The sequence below is a fragment of the Sus scrofa genome, chromosome 6 (assembly GCF_054392235.1).
Source record: "Sus scrofa isolate SSC_HxYL_T2T_F1_AM1 chromosome 6, Sscrofa_HxYL_maternal_Yorkshire_Landrace_v2.0, whole genome shotgun sequence".
Classification (NCBI taxonomy): domain Eukaryota; kingdom Metazoa; phylum Chordata; class Mammalia; order Artiodactyla; family Suidae; genus Sus; species Sus scrofa.
Genome location: NC_139388.1, coordinates 76,515,131 through 76,541,346, shown reverse-complemented (window position 1 = coordinate 76,541,346; position 26,216 = coordinate 76,515,131). Strand labels below are relative to the sequence as shown.

The following is a 26,216-nucleotide window of genomic DNA, read 5'->3' as shown; positions in this document are numbered from 1 at the left end:
CTGAGCTACAGTGGGAACTCCCCCAGGCGGGTCTTACACACACTAACGTACCCCTCCAGTCTCCCCTTCCACCTGCCCCCGACTTCGCCTGTGTTCTTCCCATTCTGCTTTTCCAGAAGCTTTCCCTGAGGCCCCAAGTCAGTTTGGGAAGGGCAACTACCCAGCTCCTGGGCTCTCCCCTCGGCTGTCTCTGCCCCCCTCAGGGACTCTCTTACCTGGATCTTGTAGTTGAAGAACTGGGCTGAGCGCTTGAAGCGTCGGAACCCCTCGGTCTCCTTCGTGGCCACCGTGAGCACCAAGAGGTTGTCTAGGGACAGAGAAGGGAATGGAGGATGAAGAGAGGTGACAGCAGAACCAGGTCACTGTCCAGCAAAATGTATCAAATCTCATAGGATACATTTTCATGTCAACCCATTACAGTCAAGGGCCCAGGGCCTGGGTAGAAAGGGACGTGCTTCAGGTCGCTCAGCAGGTTAAGGACAGAGCTGCGACATGACCTGGGTCTCCTGATTCTCCTCCAGGACTCCACCCACCTGGTAAGTGTGGACATGGCAGCAACCACCGGGAGCAGAGGTGTCTGCACTTCGCACTGTGGGACTGGGTCGCTCAGGATTTAGGGGGCTTTGGCCTCCCACGGGAGCAAAGGAACGGATTCACTCTGAATGCTGAACACCAGGAGGACTTCTCCCGCCAGCATGGGACATTAGCCTGGGGACAAGCACGGCTCTCCATGCCTGCACTCAGGGCAGACATTGCTAATCAATCCTTACAGACTGTCTCGCTGAGCCTCGGCCACCCGGCCTTAGATTCTCCCCATGACATGAGAATGAGGGAGAGTTGGCCTGCCATGGAAACCGACTTGAAATCCTGTCCTTTGGCCAGAGAGGCTAACAAGAGACCTCTCTGAGCTCTGTCGTGTGGCTTCACCTCTGCAATAGAACCTGCTGGAAACACTCCCAGATGCCATCTCTGGAAGCCCTGGGGAAGCCCCTCCCAGGCTACACACTGAGGCTGTGATCTCTGAGAAGGGAAGGCTCTGTCGCTGGCCTGGTTAGACTCCTAGCTCTGCTCCTGACCTTGGGCAAGTCCTTGACCCTTCTGAGCTGCAGCTTTCCCCCTTGTAAAATAGGGATTGTAACAGCACCTCCTTTCCAAGGCTGCTGGACTAATTAAGTGAGATCAGGCCTGTAAAATCCTTCTTGGGATGCTGGTGCCCATGGAGAGCTATTGTTGGTGCTGATCAGTGCATTCAAGGCCCCTGCTGAATGGCCTGGTGACAACTCATTTGCTCCATCTAGCCCTCCTCCAGCCAGCCTCACCTTGCCGGGCTCCTCCCACCTGCCAGGGCTGCCTCTCTGCCCTTTCTCTAACCTTCTTCCAGGTCCCAGGGCTAGGGACCCATCTCCCCTGCCACCACTTCCATGAAGCCTTCTCAGATTTCTCCCGGCCTCTCTCCTGCCCTCAGAGCCAGGACCCCACATTGCAGTGCCCATGCCTGTTTCACGGGGCGAGCCTTACTTCCCTGGGGTCCAGGACATAAAACCCTTTTCTGGGTGAATAGACCACCAACTGGCCAGGCCAGCACAGGCAGGTAAGGCCCTCCTATCCTGACCTCCCTGGAAGCTGGAACTTAAGAGGAGCCTGGGCTAAAAGAACAAAGGAGTCCAGCCTGGCAGAGTGGGCTGAGCCGAGGGGCAGGCTGCTGGTCCCAGGGCAGGGGGCTGGCGCCAGGCGGCCCAGCCAGGATTGGCAAGATCTGTTGGGGGTGTGTCTGGAGGCTGGGGGCACAACAGGGCAGATTCACTAGGCAGGTATGGAAAGGGGGTCCAGGAAAGAGGGGTGCCGCTCACACTTGGGGAAGAGCTCCCCCAACTCTTGCCAGGATGGTTAAGTCTGCCCCCAGGCGAGGAGAGCCAGAGCCCCACCTCTGAGGCCCTCTTGTCCACAACAGGGGCTGCTGAGGACAGAAAGAGTGTCACATTTCACAGATGGAAAAAGCCAGTGTGTGCATGGATGTGAGATTCCGGAGTCTCCACTGAACCAGGGCTCCTGGAATCTGGCAGCGGGGGAGGGGAAGTTAGAAACCCAAGACTCAGATGTGGTGACTTGCCCAGGGGAGCCAGGAAGTGGCAGCACGGCGATTTGGACACAGATACCTGGACCGAGTCCCCTCCCTTAACTTCTGCCCACACTGCTTAGGCCTGGGACGGTGGCCAGGCGTCTGTCTCCATCTGTCCAGAGAGATTGTCCAGCTGAGGAGGAGGGGCAGGCCCCGGGCCATGCCAGACCCTCCCCACAGGCCCGCCTTCCCTGCCCAGGTGGTCTGCGCTCCAAGGGTGTCTTAGCAAATCCTGGGTTCCTTGGGCCACACAATGCCCACACTCCTGGCCAAGGACCCCACAGAATCACCCGGTGCAGAGCGTCCCAAACCTGCCTGCGTATCAGCATCACAAGGCAGGCTATGAAATTCAGATTCCTGGGCCCCAAGACCAGAGGTCTGAGATGGACCCAGGAGTCTGGACTTTTCCTACCTCCCTGGTGATTTCTTTCTTTCTTCCTCCCTCCTCCTCCTTCCTTTCTTCCCTCCCTCCCTCATCCTTCCTTTTTACAGCTGCCCCTAGAGCACATGGAAGCTTCCAGGTTAGGGGTTGAATCAAAGCTGCAACTGGCAGTTTACATCACAGCCACAGCAGCACCAGATCCAAGTCCCATCTGCGACCTATGCTGCAGCGTGCGGGCACCCTGGATTCTTAACCCACTGAGCAAGGCCAGCGATCACACCTGTATCTGCACGGAGACCACCTCGGGTTCTTAACCTGCAGAGCCACAGTGGGAACTCCCCGTCCCTGCTGATTTCTGAGGTCAGCCACATCAGAAACCTCTGGTCCAACCCATCCCCTGGTCCTCTGACGCTGGGCTCCGATGCAGGGACCCCGGAGGTGGTTCACGGCAAAAGAACTCAAGGCAGGCCCCTCCCCCAAGGGACCCTGGCATCCCCTCTCAGCAGTGGCTTGATGTTCTCAGTTTCCAGACCAGGGATTAAACCCCAGGCTGGGGTGAAAGCACCAAATCCTAACCACTTAGACCACCAGAACTCCCGCTTGGCCTTTATTAGACACCATGTACTGGGTGAAGAGTATTATTATTATTTATTTATTTATTTTTGCCATACTGCAACACGTAGAAGTTCCCAGGCCAGAGATCGAACCCGCACCATAGCAACGACCCAAGCTGCTGCAGTGATAACGCCAGATCCTTAACCCACTGGGCCACAAAAGAACTCCCCATGTTCATTATTGAATGTAACCATCAACACCCCATGCAGTGAGTGATATTTCTACCCCTCTTTCTGCACGTGAGGCAACTGAGGCACAGAGAGATTCAATAACTGGCCTAGGGTCACAGAACCCCAAAGGGAGGGGCAAATGAGCCTGAACTCCCAGTGCCCAAGCCCTTCCCCTCGCGGTCTCCCTGTCCAGCATCTTGGGACACTGGGAAGCCCAGCTGTGGACAGAAGCCAGCCTTTCCAGCCGCCTCCCCAGGGTGGGCACCAGGCTCCAGTCACGAGGTGAGGTCTCTTCCCAGCTCACCCACAGCCAGAGCTCTGGGCAGCCCACAGGGTGTCAACGTGGAGGATTCCGCTTCTGGGCCCCAGGGCCCCGCCCACCTGCTTCTGTCTGGTCCTGCCAGCTGCCCGGGCTGAGGCCAGGGCCCACGTGAGGCCCCACATCCAAGGCTCTCGGTCCCCCAACCTACGGCCCAAAGTCCAGCACTGGTTTCCCCAGATGCCCCGTGACCAGGGTCCGCAGAGATAAGCCAGATCGCAGAGTGGGGTGGCAAACTGCCAGCAACAGATGGCTGGGTGAGAAACAGCCCCTCTGCGCCTGTTTCCTCTGTAAATGGAGCAATAATTACAGGATCTTCCTCCGGAGGCGCTCGTGAGGGTTGAATGAGCTCACGTCCATGAAGGGCTGAGCACAGTATCTGGCGTTTCTGTCACAGGGAACCTCCCCTAATAGAGGTGCTGCCCTGGGGGTGAGGGCAGGGATGGAGAGGCGCCACCTTCCTGGGAGCTGGGTGTGCTAGTGGGGGTACAGACACCTCTGGGAGCCTAGGAGAAGGCTGAGGACTCGGGCCTGGTTTGGCTTCTGTTAGATGCCACCTCCTCTCCCCAGGCACTGCCGGCCCAGGCAAGGGAGCAGATGGGCAGATGGGCAGCGTGTGGCCTTGGCTTTCAAGGCATGGTTATGACGCACCCAGTCTGCTCTCTGGGGACGTGGGAATGAATGAAGCTCCCCCCTCATCCCCCACGCCCACCTGGGGCTGGACCGGAAGCCAGGAGATGGTGATTCTCAGGGCCAGAGCCGCCCACTCATTTCCGCCACCTCAATATGCCCCCCTCCCAACACACACACACACACACACAACCAGCTGGGCTTGCCTGCTTCTCCATATCCTCTGTGGAACAGGACGACCCCTGAAGCTCCCCCAGCCCCAACCCCAGCTGACACCCCTGGAGCCTCAGATCTCAGCGGCTGTTGGGTTCCGGGCTGGTCCCTCCCTCTCCATGGCCAGAGGAAGGCCTGCAGGGAAAGGTGTGAGTCCAGGGAGTGAGCAGGGGCTCCGTTAGAAACATCTACAAATGGGAGAAAGGACCCTGTGGCATCTGGACTCCCCCACCCCCTCGGCTCTGTGCAAATTTGCTGGTACGGATGCTGCTCTAGGCCTTTCTCTGTCCCCCTGCATCAGTCTGGGGACTTCCCCAGGACAAGGTTCTCTGGGGGCAGAGGGCTGTGTCTCCCCACCAGATTGGGCATCCCCTGGGGTGAGAAGCTCTGTGTCCCCCCTGGGACCGGGAGCCCTGAAAGTGAGAACCGCCGTCTTTCTCTCCATGAGCTGGACCCTTGGGGATTGGGATGCGGGTGGATTCGCTGCTGAAAGCATCTCCACCCACCACACCCTGCACAGCAAACCCCCTGCCTGACTTCAGGCCTTGCTGTGCCCCCAAGGGACACAGGGCACCATCCCTGGGCCTGTCCCAGGGGAACACTCCTCAGCAGCTGCCCCGTCCTAGACACCTGGTGCTGGCACTCCTCAGCAGCTGCCCCGTCCTAGACACCTGGTGCTGGGCTGGGCATCAGCACCCAGCCCGGGGAGGAAGAAGCTGGCCTCTGCGAGTGGCTGATGGCTGTGGGCAGCTTGGGCAAGGCCTACAGGAAAGAACCCCCACCCGCTCTGTCTTCTTGGCCAGCAGGCTGCAGGGGCCCAACCAGCTGGGTCTGGCAGAGTTGGGGAGACTCCCCCAGGCAGCATCTCTGGGCAACATCCCCCCCATCCAGAGGTAGGGGTCAGCAGGAATGAGCAGAGGGTCTGAGTCCCAGACGATGATGCCACCTCCGACCAGCTGTGGCAACCTGAGGCCAGGTGCTCAACCTTTTAGAGACCCCGTCTTCCCAGGTGCAAAATGAGGCTAATGAGTCCTTATGTGTCAAAAGGGTCTGAACAGAGCAAGGAAAGCACAAGGCCTAAACTTGACAGTGACCTGCCACCAGCCACGGGTCTGAGGACCTGCTTACTGTCTATGAGGTATTTTAGATAGTTCCAATTAGACTCCTCTAGCCTGGGAGCCTCCATATGCTGCCCAGGTGTGGCCCTAAACAGCAAAAAAAAAATTTTTTAATGTTTTTAAAAAGAAGGAAAATGCTTTTATTTATTTATTTTTATTTTTATTTTTATTTTTGGTGTTTTTAGGGCCGCACCCACGGCATATGGAAGTTCCTAGGCTAGGGGTGCAATCAGAGCTGTAGCTGCCGGCCCACACCACAGCCACAGCAACACCAGATCTGAGCCGCGTCTGCAACCTACACCACAGCTCAGAGCAACACTGGATCCTTAACCCACCCAGCAAGGCCAGGGATCAAACCTGCGTCCTCATGGATACTAGTCAAATTTGTTACTGCTGAGCCATGATGGGAACTCCCAGAAAATGCTTTTAAGGGCTGGGCATTGAGCTGAACTCTCACCAAAGGCCTCATCCCACCGAATCCTTGCAAGAGCGCTAGCACTGAGGTACCATCACCCTGGTTTTACAGGCTAGAACACCAAGCCTCACGGAGATAAATCACAACTGCTTTACCACGGGAGACATGTGGCTTTGGGCAGAACATGGCACCAAGAAAGTACTCAAGAAATGGTTTCCTGGCACAACACTGTAAATCAACTATACCTTTTTTTTTTTTAGGCCACACCCACATCGTATGGAAGTTCCCAGGCTAGGGGTCCAATAGGAGCCGCAGCTGCCAGCCTACACCTATACCACAGCCACAGCAGTGAGAGATCCAAGCCAAGTCTGTGACCTACACCACAGCTCAGGGCAACACCGGATCCTTAACCCACTGAGCAAGGCCAGGGATTGAGCCCATGTCATCATGGATACTAGTCAGGTTCATTATCACTGAGCCACAACGGGAACTCCCTGAATCAACTACAATTAAAAAAAAAAAAGAAAAAAGAAATGATGGTTCCCATCCCTTCCCCTGGCCCAAGGGTCTGTTAACCTACCACCCTGCCCCACCCCACTCCCAGGTTCTCTCGGAGGTGGGGGGGACGGGGGATGACAGAAGGTATGGCCAGTTCCATCTCTGCTTTGCTGGGACTGTCCCCGGTCTACACCCTCCTGGGGCTCTAAGAGGCTCACTGGGCAGCCCTGAAGGTGGTCCACGGAGGGCTGGGGAGGAGAGAGGCACTCGCCCCCAGGATACTGGGACACACTTTGAAACCCAAGCTGCCTTGAGGATGCAGAAGGAGCACGAGGCGCAGAGTGCACCAGATCTGAGACCACCCTCTCCAAAGCTGGACAACCTGGACAGCCACCACACCTGCCTGGGCCTTAGTTTCCTCATGTGCAACCCAGAGAGGGGAAGACCCACCTGGCAGGGGCAGAGCAGACCACAGAGAACACAGGTGAAAGTCAGACGGCTCCCCATTGTGAGCCACCCCTCCCACCCCTACCCCCGCCCAGGGGCCCCTCACCCCCAGGTGGTGAAGCCTGGGTGTGAATCCTGGTTCCAAAGCCCACATGCTGTGTGACCCTGGGCAAGTGAACCGACTCTAGGGCCTCAGTTTGCCCAGCTGGAAAATGGGAATGGAAGGATGCACATCTTAAGGATGTGATCCTGCTAAACTGATGCCTGACTCAGAGCGTGTGCTCTGTAAAGAGTAGCTACTGTCATTACCAGCGGTCATATTACTTGCCCCTCTGGGACTGAACGGGACTTTGGCCCTTCCAGCTGAGCGACTGTGGAAACCCCAACCCTAAGAGGGAAGTGTTTTGTCCAAGTCACCAGCGAGTCAGTGGACATGGAGTCTGAACTCAGAAACCCTCCGAAGCCCAGGCCTCCCATACCGATGGGTCCTAACCGAGACGGCCCCCAGCCCAGCCCTCCCCCACCCCCATCCCTCTCTCCCGCTCCGGGCCTCGGGTCCTCACCCTCCGGTTTGGCGTCACCCTTCGTTTCGGTCAGAAGCAGCCAGCCCAGTGGGGCCAGAAGTAGCAGGAGCCGCATGGCCAGGGCCTGGGGACGTCCGGCTGATCCAGCGGCTCTCGCAAAAAAGCTGGAAACTTCGCGACGGGGCCGGTGATCCCGCTGCCACGCACTGGGCCCGCCCCGGGGGCGGTGTCGCCCCGCCCCCACCGCCTGGGGGAAGGGTTTCCTGCAGACTCGCCCGAACCCGCGGCCTCTCCGAGTCCGGGCAGCTCCCTCCGGCCTGTCTCTGCGGCTCCCGGGTCCTGCCGCCGCCGACTTCCTCCCACCTTTCTCCAGGGGGCTGCACTCCGACCAGGAAGAGGAGGGGAGATGGGGGCGAGGCAACAATTTCCATACCCCAGACTCCGAGCCAAGGCTGGATGGTATCCTGAGCCTCAGTTTCGCCCCGGAGAAGTGGGATTTATAATGGCATCTATTCCTCGGACTCTATGCGCGGATTAATGACATCGTTACCTGCAGTGCGTTTAGAACAGCGCCTTGATAAACCCTCTAAATCTCAGTTCATGAGATTTCCTGAGTCCTTGGCCAGGGCCATGGCTATCAGGGTCTGAGCCTGGAGTGGGTGAGGCAGGGCAGCAATGTGTTCAGAAGCATCCACACCCCTGCGGAGCGGCTCCTGGCTGCTGGAAGTGAAGAAAGCACATGACCCCCCCCTCCACACACACACATACCATCCTTGCAAAAAGAGACTCACTTAGTCTGCCTTTTTGTCCCTGGGAGGCAAAGGTAATCTCCCATCCAGGGAAGGTCTTGTTCATGAGGTCCCATTGAATGAATGAATGAATGAAAAAGTGTTCCCTGGTGGCCTAGCAATTAAGGATCTGATGTGGTCACTGCTATGGCTTGGGTCACTGCTGTGGCACAGGTTCCATTCCTGGCACAGGAACTTCTGCATCCCACAAAGCGAAAGAAAGAAAGAAAAAGGGGAAGAGGTGCTCTCATCGTGGCGCAGCAGAAACGAATCTGACTAGGAACTATGAGGTTGCAGGTTCGATCCCTGGCCTCACTCAGTGGATCCGGCATTGCCGTGAGCTGTGGCGTAGCTCGGATCCCACATTGCTGTGGCGGTGGCATAGGCCGGTGGCTACAGCTCCGATTAGACCCCTAGCCTGGGAACCTCCATATGCCACAGGTGCGACCCTGAAAAGACAAAAATTAAAAAAAAAAAAAAAAAGAGGAAGAAAGAAAGGAACCATTTAGGGTCTCTTCACAGATGTGGATCTTCAAGGCCCAACAAAGAACTCAATGGTTTTTAGAATGAGGACTCCTGGAGCAGAGGTCAGCTAGAGGCAACCATCTCTTGAGAAACAACAACAGCAAAACTCCCAAAACTCCCTTCCTTGGAAGAGACCCTGAAACAGAGGTGTGGGGGCCTATTTTCAGCAAGTTAGGCTCCAGAGAGGTGGGTAGTGAGTACAAACCTGGGTGGCGGAGGGAAGAGAAACGTCCTGGTTATCAGTGAGCAACGAATATACACCATATACAGTCCAAACAAAGCCAACACATGTTCTTGTTTGAAGGTAGGTACAACCCCTGGCCACCAAGGAGGTCATCTCATTGTAAAGAGATTTGTTACCGTAAAGACGGTAAAAGTGAGGCCTGGGGGGCGAGGGGGTACCCAGCAGCACGGTCAAGGTCAAAAGGCAACTAAAGGAAAGAGACATGAATGCAATCCAGAGCCACCCATCTGGGACCTGGAACTCAGGGGTGGGGGTGGTTTTTGCAGCTGGGGACAGGATTTGGTGCCAGAGTCAACCGGATGTTTTTGCATGCAGGAGCCTGCAGACTGAAATTCCAGCTCCTCCGAGGAGGAAATGAAAGGATAAGCAGAGGGGAAGAGCCGGAGCATGTGTCGGCTGGCTCAGTTTTCAAAGCTCTGACTCAGGCCATGTTGCCCACAGCCCTGCGAGATGGGCAGTCATGCCTCCATTTTCCGAAATGAGGAAACCGGGGCTCAGAGAAGTGACGCCAGTTGCTCGAAGTCACACAGCTGATGTGGGACCACATCAGGGAGGTGACTTAGAAACTCAGCTCAGCCTTTGCATTTGCTGGGGCCCAAGGAGTACCTGGATGATGATGTACTGTGAGCAGAAAGAAAGATCCTTGGGGGCCCCCAGAGTCATTGTAAAACTGGAGAGGGATCAACCTTGGAGGCCGCTGCCCTCCCTCAGAGAAAAGATTCACCCTGGCGAGACCTGCCCGCCGCAACTTCGGTATTTATTTCCCTGCTCCCTTCGCCAAATTGCTGGAACTTGAACACGGTCCAAGCTTCATCCAAAAGGAGGGCCGGTCTCTTTAAGCAGCTTGGCTGCTGCCCAGATGTTACTCCTGGTACGTGCTGCACGTGTTGTGTGTAGTTAAAGGCAAAGGACTCTGCTTTTCTGGGAAGGAACTGGAAGGAGAGCTGGGCTGGGGGCGCTATTGTCTGCTACCACGAGGGGCTTTTCCCCCTTTCATCCTGTGCTTTTCTGCACTCTTACCATTTCCTTTCTTTTCTTTTTCTTCTTTTTTCTTTTTAGGCTGCCCCGAGGCACATGGCATTCCCAGGCCAGGGATCAGATCTGAGCCACGTTTGTCACCAAGGCTGCAGCTGTGGCAACTCCAGATCCTTAACCCACTGCTGAGCTGAGGCTCGAACCTGCATCCCAGCAGTGCAGCAACACTGCCCATCCCGTTGCGCCACAGCGGGAACTCCACCGTTTCCTTTCTTGACCCTAGGCAGAGCGATGACCTCAGTGGACAGCTACATTCTGTGCTGCCAGCGGGCCTCCTCCCTGCCAGCGGGCCTCCTCCCTGTCCCACACCTATCAGCTGGTCCCACGGGTAGCTCCTTCGATGATAATAATAATACTATGTTTTCAAATTGTCCCTTTAAATGAAAAAAAGTAACATACAAGGGTAGATCATATGCTACAATTTCTGTGAAGGGAAACGTAGCCATCTATGTGTATATGTTTGTGTATCTGTAAGTGAGTAAAATTTCTGGAAGAGGATCCGAGGAACAGGAAGCAGTGGTGGCATTTGGAGAGAGGAACTAACTGGCTGGGGGTCCTAGGAAAGAGGAAGACTTAATGGCCACTCTTCACCCTCTTGTATATTCTGAATTTTGTGCCATGTACACATGTTTCCTAGTAAAACTGAAGAGTGAATGGTTATCTTAAGCCAGGCAGTATGCTAAATGCTTAACTTGTTTGTGCAACGTCACATCTCAGAGGAATCCTGTGCTGTCTCATGATCCCCATTTTATGGATGGAGAAACTGAGGCCCAAAGTTAGCTGACTTGCTAGCAAGGGACAAGGTCAAGATTCAAAACCCAGGCAGCCTGGTGCCAGCATTCTTGGTCTTGGCCTCCTGGCTTTGCTGTGGCTGTGTTGCTGACCCTGGGCTGTGATTCCCTCCCCAGGGGCGTGTTTGAGAGCCGTGAGGGAGTTCAGAGCACCAATAATAAACTTTGTCTTTGATGTAGAAATCTACTTCCAATAATTGCTCCCCCAGAAGCAGTCACAAAAGTGGGCCAAGTTATATGTCTCTTCCACGGATGTTTGTAATGGCAAAAATAATGATGTGGGTTTTCATTGAGTGTGCACTTACCCATGTCATACACCCAGCTTGCTTTGCCTGCCTTAACTTATTTGTTTCTCAAAAACCTAAGAGGGGAGTTCCCGTCGTGGCGCAGTGGTTAACGAATCCGACTAGGAACCATGAGGTTGCGGGTTCGATCCCTGGCCTTGCTCAGTGGGTTAACAATCCGGCGTTGCCGTGAGCTGTGGTGTAGGTTGCAGACGCGGCTCGGATCCTGCGTTGCTGTGGCTCTGGCGTAGGCTGGTGGCTACAGCTCCGATTGGACCCCTAGCCTGGGAACCTCCATATGCCGCGGGAGCGGCCCAAGAAATAGCAACAACAACAGCAAAAAGACAAAAGACAAAAAAAACAAACAAACAAACAAAAAAAAAACCTAAGAGGCAGATTCTCTGGTCATCCCCCTTTCAAGGGTGGGCTCAAGCCTGCCTTAGTCCTTTGCTCTCACCTCACCCTGCCTCCCAACTATTTCTGATTCCCTGATGGGGTTGGAGGGATTGCCTCTCTCTAACTGTAGGTCATGGATTCCTGCACACCCAGGAACCTCTTCTGTGGGGTTTGTTAAGTCCTGGTGGGAATTAAGAATTTTGTGTCGGGAGTTTCCATCATGGCTCAGCGGTTAACGGATCCGATTAGGAAACATGAGGTTGCGGGTTCCCTGGCCTTGCTCAGTGGGTTAAGGATCCGGCATTGCCATGAGCTGTGGTGTAGGTTGTAGACGTGGATTGAATCCCGTGCTGCTGTGGATCTGGTGTAGGCCGGCGGCTGCAGCTCCGATTCAACCCCTAGCCTGGGAACCTCCATATGCCGCATGGGAGTGGCCCAAGCAATGGAAAAAAAAAAAAAAAAAAAAAAAAAAAAAAAGAATTTTGTGTTGACGTACAATGGAATGTTAGCCTTAAAAAAGAATGAGATTATGCCTGCCCTTCGCAAAGACATGGATGGACCTAGAGATTATCATACTAGGCGAAGTAGGCCACAGCCCAAGATCATGATATCACTTATATGGGGAATATAAAAATAAAGGATACATGGAGCTCCCGTCATGGCTCAGTGGTTAATGAATCCAACTGGGAACCATGAGGTTGCGGGTTTGATCCCTGGCCAAGCTCCGTGGGTTAAGGATCTGGTGTTGCTGTGAGCTGTGGTGTAGGTCGAAGACTTGGCTCAGATCCCGCGTTGCTGTGTCTGTGGTGTAGGCCGGCGGCTACAGCTCTAATTAGACCCCTAGCCTGGGAACCTCCATATGCAGCAGGTGTGGCCCTGGAAAAGACCAAAAAAAAAAAAAAAAAAAAAAAAAAGACACACACAAAAAAAGGATGCAAATGAACTTATATACAAAACAGAAATAGACCCACAGACATAGAAAACAAACATGGTTAGCAAAGGGGGAATGTAGAAGAAAGACAAATTAGGAGTTTGGGATGAATGTATATACACTGCTATATATAAAACAGATAACCAGCAAGAACTTACTACATAGCACAGGGAATTATATTCAGTATTTTGTAATAATCTATAAGGGAAAAGAATCTGAAAAAGAACATGTATACACACACACACACACACACACACACACACGTAAAACTGAATCACTTTGCCGTGTACCTGAAACTATCACAACATTGTAAGCCAACTATTCATCTCTAAGGAGTTCTCACTGTGGCACGACAGGATCGGCAGTGTCTTAGGAGTGATGGGACACAGGTTTAAGCCCTGTACCAGTACAGTGGTTTAAGGATCCGGTGCTGCTGCAGCTTTGGCTTAGGTCCCAACTGCGGCTGGGATCTGAAGCCTGGCCCAGGAACTCCATATGTTGTGGGGAGGCCAAAAAAGAAAAAGGAAAAAAAAAAAAACCCTGTATGTCAATAAAACTTAAAAAAATAAATAAACTTCTGTTTGTGCTTAATGACCTTAAACAACAACAACAAAAAAAGATGAGCAAACTGCAGGATCACCTGGACAGGCCCCTTCTCATAAGGCCCTGGCTCTAGAACTCCACAGACCCATCTGTGTCTGCTCACAGCCCACAAGAAGCCACCTCAAATGACCGCTCGATTTTCAACAACTGGGAAGCACTGTCCGGCTTTGGAATGCCCTGAAACCAAAGTGGAAACAATTACCCCAGTGTCTGCCCCTGTGCTCGTATTGAATTTTTTTTACCCAGAAACAGAACAAGAATTCTCTTTTGCATTGATAATTCACAATTTAAATGCATTTTCTTTCTCTTCTCTTTTAATGGCCACACCCACGGCATATGGAAGTTCCTTGGCCAGGGATCAAATCTGAGCTGCGAGAGTGGCAGCCTACCCACAGCTTCGGCAACACCCAATCCTTAACCCACTCCAGCGGGGCTGGGAATCAAACCCACAACTCTGGGAAGACAGGAGCCACTGCAGTCAGGTTCTTATCCCACTGTGAACTCCTAAACATGTGTTCAAAACAGGAGACCTGAGTGTTTTGTTTTGTTTTCCTTTCTTTTTAGGGCTGCACCCGAGGCATATGGAAGTTCCCAGGCTAGGGGGCCAATTGGAGCTACAGCTGCCGGCCTATGCCACAGTCACAGCAACATCAGATCTGAGCCATGTCTGTGATCTATAGCACAGCTCACGGCAATGCCAGATCCTTAACCCACTGAGCAAGGTCAGGGATGGAACCCGCATCCTCATGGATACTAGTCAGATTCATTTCTGCTGTGCCACAATGGGAACTCAGAGACCTTAGTGTTTTAACGTTATTTAATAAGTTAAAACTCAGGGTTGACATGAAGTAGACAGCTTGGGGAGTTACTGCTGTGGCACCATGTTATTGGCATCAAAAGTCTCTGCAGTGCCAGGGCACAGGTTCGAGAAATGGACAGTCTCCATCCTGGTTTGTATCCAATATGCTGTATATTCAGCCACAACAGGTCTGGAAGAGTCGTCAACAAAATATAGCCTAGGAGGTCTAGTTTACCATGGTTTCTTTCTTTCCTCCTTCCCTCCCTCCCTCTCTCTCTTTTCTTTTCTTGGCTGCACCTGCAGCATGCAAAGTTCCTGGGGCAGGAACTGAACTCCCACCACAGCAGCCACCTGAGCAACAGCAGTCATAACGCGGGATCCTTGAGCCACTGCTCCACAGAAGTCCCCATGATTACTTTTCTTTCTTTCTTTCTTTCTTTTTTTTTGGAGGGGGAGTGGAGGAAAATTCTGTACAGTTCCAATTTTTTTTTTTCAATGAGGATCAGTTTTACAGAGAAAAAAGTTTTAAAATCATTTTTTTTTTAAATCTTAGGGCTGTTGAATCCATCAGTAGCAGACGGGGGCCCACCACGTGCTCGGTTTGGGTAACGCGATGTGGTTCCCCCCCCCCCATTAGTTGGATGTTTCCAGTGCTCCCTAGACCCCTCTCTTTTGGCCTCGCTCTTTTGGCCGGAGAACCGGCGGTCCAGCCTGCGGTGCCCCCGCCCCTCCTTCCTCGCCTGGGCACCTGCTCCTTTTCTGGGGCCCGCCTCCTCCTCTCTCCTCCGCCCTCCCTCCCTCCCTCCGCCCTCTCCTTTTCCATCTGTCGTAAAAGAGTCGGCGGCGCTTGACGGCCGGTGTTGTTTGACGGCCGGAGGCAGTCGAGAAGGAGGAGGAAGCAGTAGTGGCAGCGGCTGCGGCGCCTGTGAGGGGGGCCGGGGTGAGCGCCGCGATCCAGGCCGGGAGTGAGGCGCGGGCGGCCGGGCTGGTGGGCTGGGCGGCGGGCCCGGCGGCCGCCCCCACGCCGCGCCCGGTGGCCCGATGTGGCTGCAGCAGCGGCTTAAGGGGCTGCCGGGACTGCTGTCGAGCAGCTGGGCCCGCCGCCTACTCTGTCTGCTCGGCCTCCTGGTGCTGCTCCTGTGGTTCGCGGGCTCCGGGGCGCGGCGGGCGGCGGGCGGCCTGCAGCTGTTGCCCTGGCCCCGCGGCAAGCCGGGCGCCGCTGAGCCCTCTGCGTGTCTGGAGGCGGCCACCCGCGCCTGGCACGGCCTGCGGGAGCGGGGCGAGGCCGTACCGCTGGGCCCTGGAGTGCCGGCCCTGGTGGCCAACGGCTACCTGGTCCTGGACGTGGTCGGCAACCGGCTGTGGGTGACGCCTGGGGAGCGGGAGCCCTCCGTGGCACCGGACTTCTTGCCCTTCGTGCAGCTGCGCCCGCTGAGCGCGCTTTCTGAAGCTGGAGAGTCAGTATTGCTGCTTCGGGAAGGGCTGCTGCGGAGGGTGCGTTGCCTACAGCTCGGGACCCCGGGTTCGGGCCCGGCGGCCGCCGGCCCCGCCTCGGCCTCTGGCTTTGTCACGGGATCTGGCCGAGACTGCGTGCTGCTGCAAGAGGACTTTCTGGCGCACCGGGGCCGACCCCACGTCTATTTACAGCGCATCCAGCTTAACAACCCCACAGAGCGCGTGGCCGCGCTGCAGGCTGTGGGGCCCACGGCGGGCCCGGGTCCCAGGGCCTTCACCAGCACCCTGGAGAAGGTCGGAGACCATCAGTTCCTCCTCTACTCGGGCCGGTCCCCGCTTTTTTCCACGGGTCTAGTGTACCTGGTGGTGGTGGCCGCCAAGAAGCTAGTGAACCGTCTCCAAGTGGCTCCCAAGACGCAGCTGGACGAGACTGTGCTGTGGGTGGTGCATGTCTCAGGCCTACTGGACGCCCATGGGCTCAGAAGCAAAGCCGCCAAGGAGCTCAAGGTGCTCCAGGACTTGGCACGGAAGGAAATGCTGGAGCTTTTGGAGATGCCCGCGGCTGAGCTGCTTCAGGACCACCAGCGGCTCTGGGCTCAGCTCTTCAGCCCAGGTGAGGCCTGGCGAGTGTTTGACTCACTGTCCACAACTTGCACCAGGGGGAGCACGGTCCACCCTAGAGATGCCCCTCCAAAGGCTGCAGAGGGGACACTGAAGGGGAGAGTCCTGGGGTGGTTTAAACTTGGGCCTGGCATTTGATCTGGGCCTGCCTCTCTTGCTCCACCACTTAGTATCTGTGTGACCTTGTATGGGTCGTCTAATCTCTCTGGGCTTGTGTTCCATAATAACAGTAGCACCTGCCTCAGAAGCTTTTTATGAGATTCTAATGAAAGAAGGGTGTAAAGGGCAGATCTTATTGGTATTTGTTCCTGTAGATGAGTTTGAGCAGAGTGGCTTGGGGGTTAGTTTGTAACGGATAAACCCGGGGGCCTGGCCCATCCCGAGTCTTTCCTCTGTTCCCACAGTTCTGGCTAGTGACAGGGAGGGGCTTTTTTGTTTTGTTTTTTGGGTTTGTGTGTGTGTATCTTTTTAGGGCTGCACCTGTGACTTATGAAAGTTCCCAGGCTAGGGGTCAAATCGGAGCTGCAACGGCTGGCCTACGCCACAGCCACAGCAATGCCAGATCCGAGCCGTGTCTGTGACCTCCACCACAGCCCATGGCAATGCCGGATCCTTAACCCACTGAGCGAGGCCAGGGATCGAACCTGCATCCTCGAGGATACTAGTCAGATTCATTTCTGCTGAGCCAGACGGGAACTCCAGGAGGGGCTTTTTGATGTGTTTCCACTAGGCTGAGGTTTGGCCTGGCTGTTGTGGCTGCAGCATTTTCATGGGGCAGCGGTGGAATCTCTTCAGCAGGAGAAATGTTCCTGTCACGTGAAAACTTCTTTGTTAAAAAAAGGAAATCCTAGCCTAGAGGAGAGAGAGACTGAGAGATGTTGGTTTCTAGTTGTCCAAATGCATGTATTTAGTTGCTCAAAGAGTCTTTAATTTATTCAAGTGTTTGTTGAATGCTTCTGCCAGGAACAGTTCTCCCCATGGGCAATATGGAAGCAGACAGAAAGTTCCTGCTCTCATGGTTCTTAAATGCTGAAGTGGATGTTTGTGATACTTTGGGAGTTGGAGCCCCCCGGGGCTTTCCGGGGAGTGGCTGTGGGGAGTGAGGCCCTGAGGGGGACTCCTGGGTTTTGGGTGGCAGGCCCTAGCAGGTGTCTGCAGACAATTTAGGGAAGGATTGGTGCGGGGCTGGGAGAATTCAACCTTGTCGGGTTCCGTTTGCCTGTCAGACATCCAGGTAGAGACCCCACGCAGGCAGATGGCTCTCTGAGCCTGGGGTTCATACAGATCTGGGGGATCCTTTGTTCAGGTGTTGTTTGAAGCCACAGGCCTGGTGGGAGGAAGACGCAGCCCATGACTGGCCAGGGCATTGATGGCAGTTCTGGCGTTGGGGATGGGACTCTTGGCGCTGGAGGTTTGGCTGAGTCTGTGTCCTTCCAGGCTCTGGCAGGAGGCCCCACTGCCTTTTAACAGGATTTTCGGTTTCAGGCCCACAGGGTTCAAGGTGGTCACGTGAGGAGGCCTGGCAGGATGACGTTCTGTACTCGAGGGAGACTGGAACTGCTGCTTTCATCCTCAGGGACAAAAACTTCCTGTGTCTGCTGCCGTTTCTGGGTGGGGGCGCTGCTTCACACAGCAGCTTGATGTAGGGATTGAACCTGGGCCACAGCGTGAAAGTGTTGACTCCTCACCACTCGACCACCAGGGACCTCCCTCTGCTGCTCCTGATCTTTGTTTCTTAACCTCAGCCTCCCAGCCGTGCCTTTTCCTCCTTAACGGGCAGCCTTTGTGTGTTACAGGCGTGGAGATGAAGAAGATCACCGATGCGCACACTCCGTCCGGCCTGACCGTGAACCTGACACTCTACTACATGCTCTCCTGCTCCCCGGCCCCGCTGCTCAGCCCCGACTTGAGCCACCGGGAGCGGGACCAGATGGAATCAACACTCAACTATGAGGACCACTGCTTCAGCGGCCACGCCACCATGCACGCTGAGAACCTCTGGCCAGGCCACCTGTCCTCCGTCCAGCAGATCCTGCAGCTCTGGGACCTGTGGAGGCTGACCCTGCAGAAGCGCGGCTGCAAGGGGCTTGTGCGGGCGGGCGCCCCAGGCATCCTGCAGGGCATGGTGCTCAGCTTCGGCGGCCTGCAGTTCACCGAGAACCACCTGCAGTTCCAGGCCGACCCCGACGTGCTGCACAACAGCTACGCCCTGCACGGCATCCGCTACAAGAACGACCACATCAACCTGGCCGTGCTGGCAGATGCCGAGGGCAAGCCGTACCTGCACGTGTCTGTGGCGTCGCGAGGCCAGCCCATCAAGATCTACGCCTGCGAAGCAGGCTGCCTGGACGAGCCTGTGGAGCTGACCTCAGCGCCCCAGGGCCACACCTTCTCGGTCATGGTCACGCAGCCCATCACGCCGCTGCTGTACATCTCCACGGACCTCACGCACCTGCAGGACCTGCGGCACACGCTGCACCTCAAGGCCATCCTGGCCCACGATGAGCACATGGCCCAGCAGGACCCCGGGCTGCCCTTCCTCTTCTGGTTCAGCGTGGCCTCCCTCATCACCCTCTTCCACCTCTTCCTCTTCAAGCTCATCTACAACGAGTACTGCGGGCCTGGCGCCAAGCCCCTCTTCAGGAGCAAGGTACCGAGCCGCCGCGTCTTCAGAGCCTGGGCCCCGGCCTTGCGTTCCGTCTCGAGGCTAGGATGGGGGAGGCCGGGGCAGGAGTAGGAGGTCCTTCCAGCCCATGTCCTCAGCCCTCAAGACAGAGAGAGGAGTGAGCGCGTTTTGAGAGGACAGTAAGATTTGCCTTCCGAGAGGTGACCGTAGGAGGAGACAGCTGTGGAGTCCAGGCGGGCGTAGACCCCCTGGCCTCCCAGGGACATGGGCAGCCCCCCACCCACCCATCCCTCCTGAATCTCAGCTCAGTTAAAAGTAACAGCAGCCAGGCGTTCTCACTGTGGCTCAGCGATAATGAACCCATCTAGTATCCATGAGGATGAGGGTTCGATCCCTGGTCTCAGTCAGTGGGTTAAGGATCCGGTGTTGCCGTAAGCAGACTTGGCTCTAAGTTGCAGATGCGGCTTGGAAGCCGTGTGAGTGTAGCCCTAAAAAGAAAAAAAAAAAAATGATAACTTCAGCAAACCCCTAAATTGACCCAACGCCTCTCCTGAACGCCTGGTGGGACCCCGCCCCCACCCCGGGAGCCTGTTTACTGAGTCCGAGGTCCGTCCCTCGCTGAGGACTGGCCTGAGGTGGTCGTTTGATCAGCCAGGACTAGACCGTTCCCCTCCTGTTTCCTGAAACGTCTTTGCTCCCAGGAAGCGGTGGTTTTGACCGCGGGCGCTGTGGGGTTCTTGTCGGAATGTATCTTGGGGCTCAGGATCGGTGTCCCCAGGAGGCTCTGCCACCCAGTCTTCTCTGCTTTCCCGCTGCAGGGCTTCCCGGGAAAGCACAGGAGGGCAGCCCTTGTCAGCGGTCCCGGGCGAGGGCGCTTCTAGAGGGCCGAGCTGGTTCCCCGCCGCCTCTCGTCCCTCGTCAGACTGTAGTGAGTTGCAGGGTGCGTCCAGCCCCAGGGCTGTGCTCCTCCCGGTCGTCGAAGAGCCCGGGCCCCGCAGGAGGAAGGCCCCAGCCCCTCCGCACAGGCCTCCGTGGCTTCTGGTTTCTAGTGTCTGGCTCGAGGCCGGGACTTGGAGAAGGAAGTGGCGCTTGGCCTGCAGAAGCGGGAGCAGGGCAGAGGCAGGTCTGGGCCCCTCAGGCTCGAAGAACACGGGAAGTCGGGTCAAAGAGAAACGCGCAGACGGCCTTCGCGGTGCCCGTCCCCGGACATAGGGCTACGTTTGCACCCCGGGGGTCTGGCGGCCTCCGTTAGGCATGCGGGCTGAGCAGTGGCTTCTCTGCCCTTATTCCGACAAGTCCACCCTTGGGGTCCCACCCATCAGGGGGACGAGCCAAGCTGCCTTCCCGGGTCCTGCCCCGGAGAACGCACGCCCTCCTGTTTACTCTCCCTCAGGCCAGGCCTCCCCACAGCAGAGCCCAGGGGACTCGCCACCCCTGCCAGAGGGTGTGTCCGGCCCCTGAGTCCAAGGCAGAGCCTGGGTGGGGGGCCACCGGGGCGCCTCCATCGCCTGCTTCCCTTGAGCTTGCTTAGCTGTCCATCGGGCCCGGCGTGTGCAGTAACAGCCTGTCTTGTCAATTGCACAGGAGGACCCCAGCGTGTGAGGGACACTCAGTCCTGCTTTCAGGCGCCACTTGCACAAGACGCCCGGCACTGTAAGTCGTGCTGCTGTGAACAAGGGATCCTTCGGAAGCACCCTGCCTTTTGTGCCTTGTTGGGGGACACCAGTGACGCAGAAGCACGTGTTCAGGAGTTTGCGTTGGGGAGCAGGGGAGGGGAGGGGCCCGTGGCCGCTTTGTAAGCTTTCGACTCAATAAAATGAACCTGTACGGAAAATACTTGAAATTGAACTCACTCCTTCCACTTTCCCTCTTCTCTGTCCCAGGAAATAGATCCTTTGTTGAAAAGACTCTCGTCTAGGAAAAATTGTGTTCTTTTCCTAATTTAATGTGTTCTTTCTCGAATGAATTTTTAATTTATTGTTGAGATTTTCCCGGATGGCTTTGCATCCACTGCAGGGAGCGAATCTCGGCGGCGATGTCCGGCCCGAGCCGCCTGGGCGGGTCTGGAGGCCCACACGCCCGCTGCCCGCGTGGAGCGGGGCCTGGGTCACCTTCGGGTTTGCACATTGTCTCTTTCTAGTCCTGAGCCTGTGGAGATCTGGGGTTTTGTACTCTGGGCTTTGGGGGAGGTGTTTCACTTTCTAGTGATTGATGATTGTTGGGTTTTGAAATACCAAAGCTTTTTTTTTCTTTTTTTTTTTTTTTTGTTCAGTTTTTAAATAAATCTCTTTCAAACTTTGTGACCAGTTTGTGTGTGGTTGAGTCTGACCCAGACACTTGGGTAGAGTCTGAATCACAAGCTGCCCGGGGGGTGATGACAGTATTCTTTCCCTGCGTCTTTTCCTCTTCAGAGGTCACTCGGGATGTAGAGTGGCCCCCCTCCCTGTACTACTCACCTGGGGCCCCTGCTGTGTGGACCTGGCTGCTTGAGGAGTGTTCCCTGTCCCTTCCTGCTGCAGCGCCCCTCCGGCTACCTGTGCCCAGGAGCCTGCTATTGGCCTAGTGGCAGGAAAAAAGCCCCAGTGGGCCTCCTGCTGGTTGTTCCCAAAGCTAAGGTCTGAGTTCTTCCTTGTGGGGAGAATGGAGCAAAGGGGGACCAGGCTCCCTAGTGTCCCGAGGTTTCCCTGCTTTCCCAGAGGAGTGTTTTAAGCGTCCCCAGGAGCCAGGCGTGCTTTTGCCTAGTTGCCGAGTGTCCGGCTGGGAGAGGAGGTAAGCAAGGTCAGGGGCGACGAGCAGCCCTGCTTTTCCTGTGGCCTCAGTCCCACGTACCTCCCACTGTTGTTCTGGAGGGTGCAGGGCAAAGGAATGCGTCCCCCTTTTAGCCGCGGGCATTGGCTGGCAGGGTTGCAGGCGGTGTGATTAACCACGTGACATGCCCTCTAGTCCTTGCGTTAAACGAAGCCACTCGACAGCAGGAGCAGTGCTTCATGGCTCCCACTCACTCAGTTTAGCTTGAAACCAGCCGCCCTTAAATATTTGGAAAACACCGGCCGAACCCTGGAATATCGGTGGACAAATATTCGTAAATTGTCACGCTTAATGAAGTGCGCATGCGCGTTAGGTATTTGCCATCAGCACGCCCCGTGCAGGGAGGAGGTTGCAGAAGGTTAGGATCCCAATTTTAGAGCCGCGGAAACAACCTGGGAATAATTTGCTCAAGGCCACGCGGTCCAGGCTGGGATGCAAACCGGGGCTGGCTGTCTGCCCAGCCTCTCAGCCCCTACACCCCGCTTTTCTCCGCCTGCTCCTCTGATGGCCTCCGCGATGGGATCGGGTTTAACGTATTTTCTCCTCTCCTCTGGGACCGCATCTGCAGCCCCTCTGAAAGCAGCTGGGTGTCTGCCACCCGAGCAGGGGGAAGGCTGCTCTCCCACCGTCCCAGTAATGCACCGGAGGTTCCTTCTCGGGCTGGATGCACGAAGACGTTTTCTCTGGTTGCTTTTCAGGGGTAGACACCTGGATTGGAAAATCCTACCCAGCACTTCCCAACAGCTGAAAAGTTGGTTTGGAAATGTATTAGCAGCCCGAAAACCTCCGGGCCCCTCGTCCTCTCAGCCCCATTTCACCACTGCCATGGTTGCAGCCCCCAGCTCTTACCAGGTGTGAGTTCCCGACAGCACCTGGCTTCAGTTTCTCTCTGACCTTCTGGAAGCTGCTCAGCATTCAGCACATGTGTTGCCTCAACACAAGCCAAGGATAATGCTGCTTGGGGCAGCCCTCCTCCCAAGGGTGATGGAGGCAGTGGACCAGCGCTCCCTCCTCAGACCCCTGGGAGGACAGCTCTGAGACACAGCCCCTCAGAGGGCAGGATCAGGCCCCTGCCCCCAGAGTGGGAAAGAGCCCGGAAGACACCCTTGATGTGTTTCCCTGTTTCCACCCTCCCCTGGGTTCCCTTCTGTCCCCTGGGATCTCTTTCTAAATAAACCACCTGCACACCACCAGTTCTTGCTTCAGATCAAGACATTGCCCAGGAGACCCGTGGCTCCTCCGGAGGATTTTTCCCAAGAGGAAGTTGGATCCTCCTGTGGGTGTTGTTATGGGATGAGTGTTGCCAAATGAAAGTTCCCAGGCTAAGAGTCGAATCGGAGATGCAGCTGCCAGCCTACGCCACAGCCACAGTAATGCAGGATCCGAGCCACATCTATGACCTACACTGAAGCTTGCGGCAATGCCGGATCCTTAAGCCACTTAGCGAGGCTAGGGATGGAACCCACATCTTCACTGATACTATGCCGGGTTCTTAACCTGCTGAGCCACAATGGGAACTCCTCCTCATATTCTTAAAAAAGTGCCTGACACTTTCAAAAAAACCTTAAGAACAAGCAGTACCCGATGTACCTGATATTAGTTAAGAATCCGACTGCAGCAGCTCGGGTCATTCCAGGCACGGGTTTGAGGCCTGAGCAGTAGGTTGAGTCTGAAGTTGCTGCAGCTGTGGTGTAGGTCACAGCTACAGCTTGGATTCAATCCCTCGCCCAGGGACTTCCATATGCTGTGGGTGTAGCCATTAAAAAATATAATAATAAGACCCCCAAAGCACAAGACAACCTGCACTTTGGGGTCTTTTTCAGCCTCCAAGAAGTAGCAGTGGTCTGACCTGCCATCTGCTTAGGGGGCTGGTGATTGGGTAGATCACCCCACTTGCTGAGGGGCGCTCCCTGCAGGAAGGAGCCTTAGGAGTTCCCATCATGGCTCAGTGGTTAATGAATCTGACTAGGAACCACGAGGTTGCAGGTTTGTTCCCTGGCCTTGCTCAGTGGGTTAAAGATCTGGCATTGCCGTCAGCTGTGGTGTGGCTCGGATCCCTAGTTGCTGTGGCTGGCTGTAGGCTGGTGGCTACAGCTCTGATTAGACCCCTAGGCTGGGAACCTCCATATGCTGCGGGAGCAGCTCAAGAAAAAAGGCAAAAAGACAAAAAAAAAAGAAAGAAAGAAAGAAAGAAAGAAAGAAAGAAAGAAAGAAAGAAAGAAAGAAAGAAAGAAAGAAAGAAAGAAAGAAAGAAAGAAAGAAAAAAAGAAAGAAAAAGAAAAAAAGGAGCCTCGCCTGAGCTGCTGGGTGCTGGCTGAGCAAACAGCCTTGCCGTGAACAAGCTACCTGGTCTGACAGTCCTACTTCCTGGGAGCCCCTGTGGACTTTGGCCAATGGAAGCTTCAAATAAATCATTTGATTCAATAAATGTTCATTGTGAACCTTCTAGTTACCCATGCATCTGGCCCTTGGGTGACAAAGGGGGAAGGTTAGGTTTGATGAATACCTGCGGTGTGCTTGGTACTTCCCCACTGGCTCAAGTTCCATGAAGGCAGTGGCTATATCTGTCTTTCACTCTGGATGGCCAGAGACTAGCCCCTGCCTGGCACTGGTAGATGTTTAAAGAATACTTGTTGAATTGTGTTTGTGGCACATGGAGTTTCCCAGGCTAGGGGTCCAATTGGAGCTGTAGCTACCAGCCTACACCAGAGCCACAGCAACACAGGATCCAAGCCGCGTCTGTGACCCACAGCACAGTTCACATCAGGGTGACTAAGCACAAGGGACAAGAGGACGAAGGTGAGAGTAATGTTAAAGGAAAAAGAACAAATCTAATATGAAGCCAGGTTTGTTCCTCCCTCTTACAAAAGGGCCTGGGAAAGGGTGATCCCTGTTCTAGCCTCTGATAGGCTCCCTGCACGAGGATGGCAGAGGTGGCCACAGGGAAGAGGCCGGGCGCCGAGAAATGGAGCCCAAGGGGATGGACTTCCTCCCTCCTTTATGGGGCAGCCACTGCTAGCTTTCTTCCCCAGTGTTCCTTCTCTCCCTGCAAGGATCTCACAAAGAAGGCAAAGCGCATAGCTGCGCGGAGAGACTGCATGTCCCAGGCTTCTTTGCAGCTAGGCGGGATCCGGAAACTCATTTCTGGCCAATGGGATTGGTTAAAAAATTCACTTCCTCTTGCGTTTTAGCAAATCTATTATAACCATGATCAAATGTCTTTCTTGACTTCTCTTTTTAATAAGTGACCCGGTTCTAGTTTCAAAGCTAAATTACTTCAACAGACAAAACAAAAACCCAACATCAATATTTATAAATACTCCGTAGAGAAAGCGATGGGAGTTCCCACTGTGGTGCAGTGAGTCAAGGATCCGGCGTCGCCACAGCTGCGGCTGGATTACATCCCTAGCCAGTGGATTTGCATATGTGCCGAAAATCTTCCATATGCCCAGCGGGTGCGGGGCGGGGGGGACAGGGGAGGCAATGAATCGCATTTAAGCTTTTTTAATTTAAAAAATTATTTGGGCCGTCCCCCTGCAGCCACAGCTGCCACCCACGCCACGGCCACGACTTCTGCAAAACTGGATCCTTAACTCAGCGAACCAGACCCCTGGATAGGCATACAATCGGTGTCTCCACAGACACAAACGCCGGATCGTTGGCCCACAACGCCACAGCTGGAACTCTCACATTCACGTTTTTACAGAGGTCACCTCATCTTCGTTAATAAACTAAAAGACGTCAGTTTCTCGCAAAAAACCTCACGACGTTCCGCGTGACTTCAAGGACTACTGAAAACGCTTTTGCGCATTTCAAAGTCCAGAAAAGGCTGAAAAGCAAAAACATAAAATCTTTTTTTCTAAACGATTTTATTAGCCTTGCAAAGCGCAAGGCCTCCAAAAACTGGGTAAAAACTCAGAATTGTTCCTCTCCACGGAAATCTTTAGTAAAAGGCGAAAGATTTATGCGATCTGAAGAGAAACCAGAGTATACCAGGGAAGGCCAGCACACATTACTCGGGGAACTGCTACCCCTAACACAGTAACGGTGACTTTCCAAAGGAATTAGTCACATCTTCCTTTTTTTCCCTACAATTCTATGAAATATCACTCATATTTAGGAAAAAATAGATCAAGTAGAAAGGAAGAATTAGTAATTTTAAGACGAAAAAAACATGTGCCGGGTGAAATGCATTCTGGATATGCAAATAATAATCTCAGTCGTCACGCTCCGGTTTCCGGAAATACCTTAAATAGTTTATTCAGCTCTGTGCTGGGACCGAGATTACCACCAGGGGGCAGAGCGGAGGTCAGATTTAAGGGGTTAATATACAGACCTGAGCCTAATCCCGCTACAAAGTCAGTTTTAGAGTTCGCACTTTAGGTAAAAATTTATTTTCAATTCAGTTCAATTCAATTAGATTAAAGTAAATAAAAAATAAAATAAAATAAACCTTGAAAGTCACTATCTTCATTCATTCACGCAACAAAAGTATATGGAACATTGTTAAACCCTGTGCAGGGCTCTAGGGAGAGATTGATCATGTACATGTCACCTTCACAGAGTGCTCAGTGTGATGGGAGCCGGGTGTATGTGATGAGCACTGATAACAATATTTTGGTGACACCCGGGCAGAACATTAAAGGACCACAGGAGCAGGGTGGTGAGGGTATTCTAGGCAGGGCGATGGGGCGCCGAGAGGGTAAGTGACCAGGTGGCTGTCAGTGCCGGCTAAGTGCTTGGATTTACCTTGAAGGCAGAGGGGAAGCAGTGACGAGTTTTAAGAGAGACCATGTGATCCGATTAGTGTTTTTAATACAGTGGTCCTGGGATCAGCGGATCAGTCTTACCTGGATATGT

The 26,216-nt window shown here is 54.5% G+C and overlaps 2 protein-coding genes and 1 non-coding gene across 6 annotated transcripts in view; 1 reads left to right on the top strand and 2 right to left on the bottom strand.

Annotated features, from left to right (window-relative positions):
• The window catches only part of PLOD1 (procollagen-lysine,2-oxoglutarate 5-dioxygenase 1), a 30,606-nt gene extending 22,990 nt beyond the window's left edge, over positions 1-7,616 (bottom strand). The window contains exons 1-2 of the mRNA XM_003127577.6: positions 7,490-7,616; positions 216-307 (exon numbers count right to left, since the gene is read on the bottom strand). Coding sequence (XP_003127625.2) covers positions 216-307; positions 7,490-7,565 — 168 coding nt within the window. The 5' untranslated portion in view covers positions 7,566-7,616. The remainder of the gene's footprint in view (positions 1-215; positions 308-7,489) is intronic.
• Positions 7,617-14,729: 7,113 nt separating this feature from the next.
• KIAA2013 lies at positions 14,730-20,382 on the top strand. Of its 4 annotated transcripts, none has more exons than XR_001309242.3 (4): positions 14,730-15,914; positions 17,719-18,572; positions 19,367-19,488; positions 20,133-20,382. XR_001309242.3 is itself a non-coding variant. In XM_084962849.1 (4 exons), exons 2-4 carry the CDS (start codon positions 15,836-15,838, stop codon positions 20,148-20,150), a joined length of 951 nt encoding a protein of 316 aa, XP_084818975.1. In that variant the 5' UTR covers positions 14,730-14,786; positions 14,938-15,835; the 3' UTR covers positions 20,151-20,382. The 4 variants fall into 4 exon arrangements, 3 of the variants coding, with proteins under 3 accessions (XP_084818975.1, XP_005665058.1, XP_003127624.1); XM_084962849.1 differs by lacking the exon at positions 19,367-19,488 and having other exon boundaries at positions 14,730-14,786; positions 14,938-15,914; XM_005665001.4 differs by having other exon boundaries at positions 19,367-19,476.
• Positions 20,383-25,230: 4,848 nt separating this feature from the next.
• LOC146402559 (U5 spliceosomal RNA) lies at positions 25,231-25,347 on the bottom strand. Its single transcript, XR_014808704.1, has one exon. It is a non-coding gene; the product is annotated as a U5 spliceosomal RNA (small nuclear RNA).
• Positions 25,348-26,216: the final 869 nt, after the last annotated feature.

Excerpts from the sequence above, each read along its gene's own strand:
- KIAA2013 (XM_005665001.4), top strand. The coding sequence starts at position 14,888 with ATGTGGCTGCAGCAGCGGCTTAAGGGGCTGCCGGGACTGCTGTCGAGC. Across the intron at positions 15,915-17,718 it reads GGCTCAGCTCTTCAGCCCAG|GCGTGGAGATGAAGAAGATC; the intron begins GTGAGGCCTGGC and ends TGTGTGTTACAG. Across the intron at positions 18,573-19,366 it reads AGCCCCTCTTCAGGAGCAAG|GGCTTCCCGGGAAAGCACAG; the intron begins GTACCGAGCCGC and ends TTCCCGCTGCAG.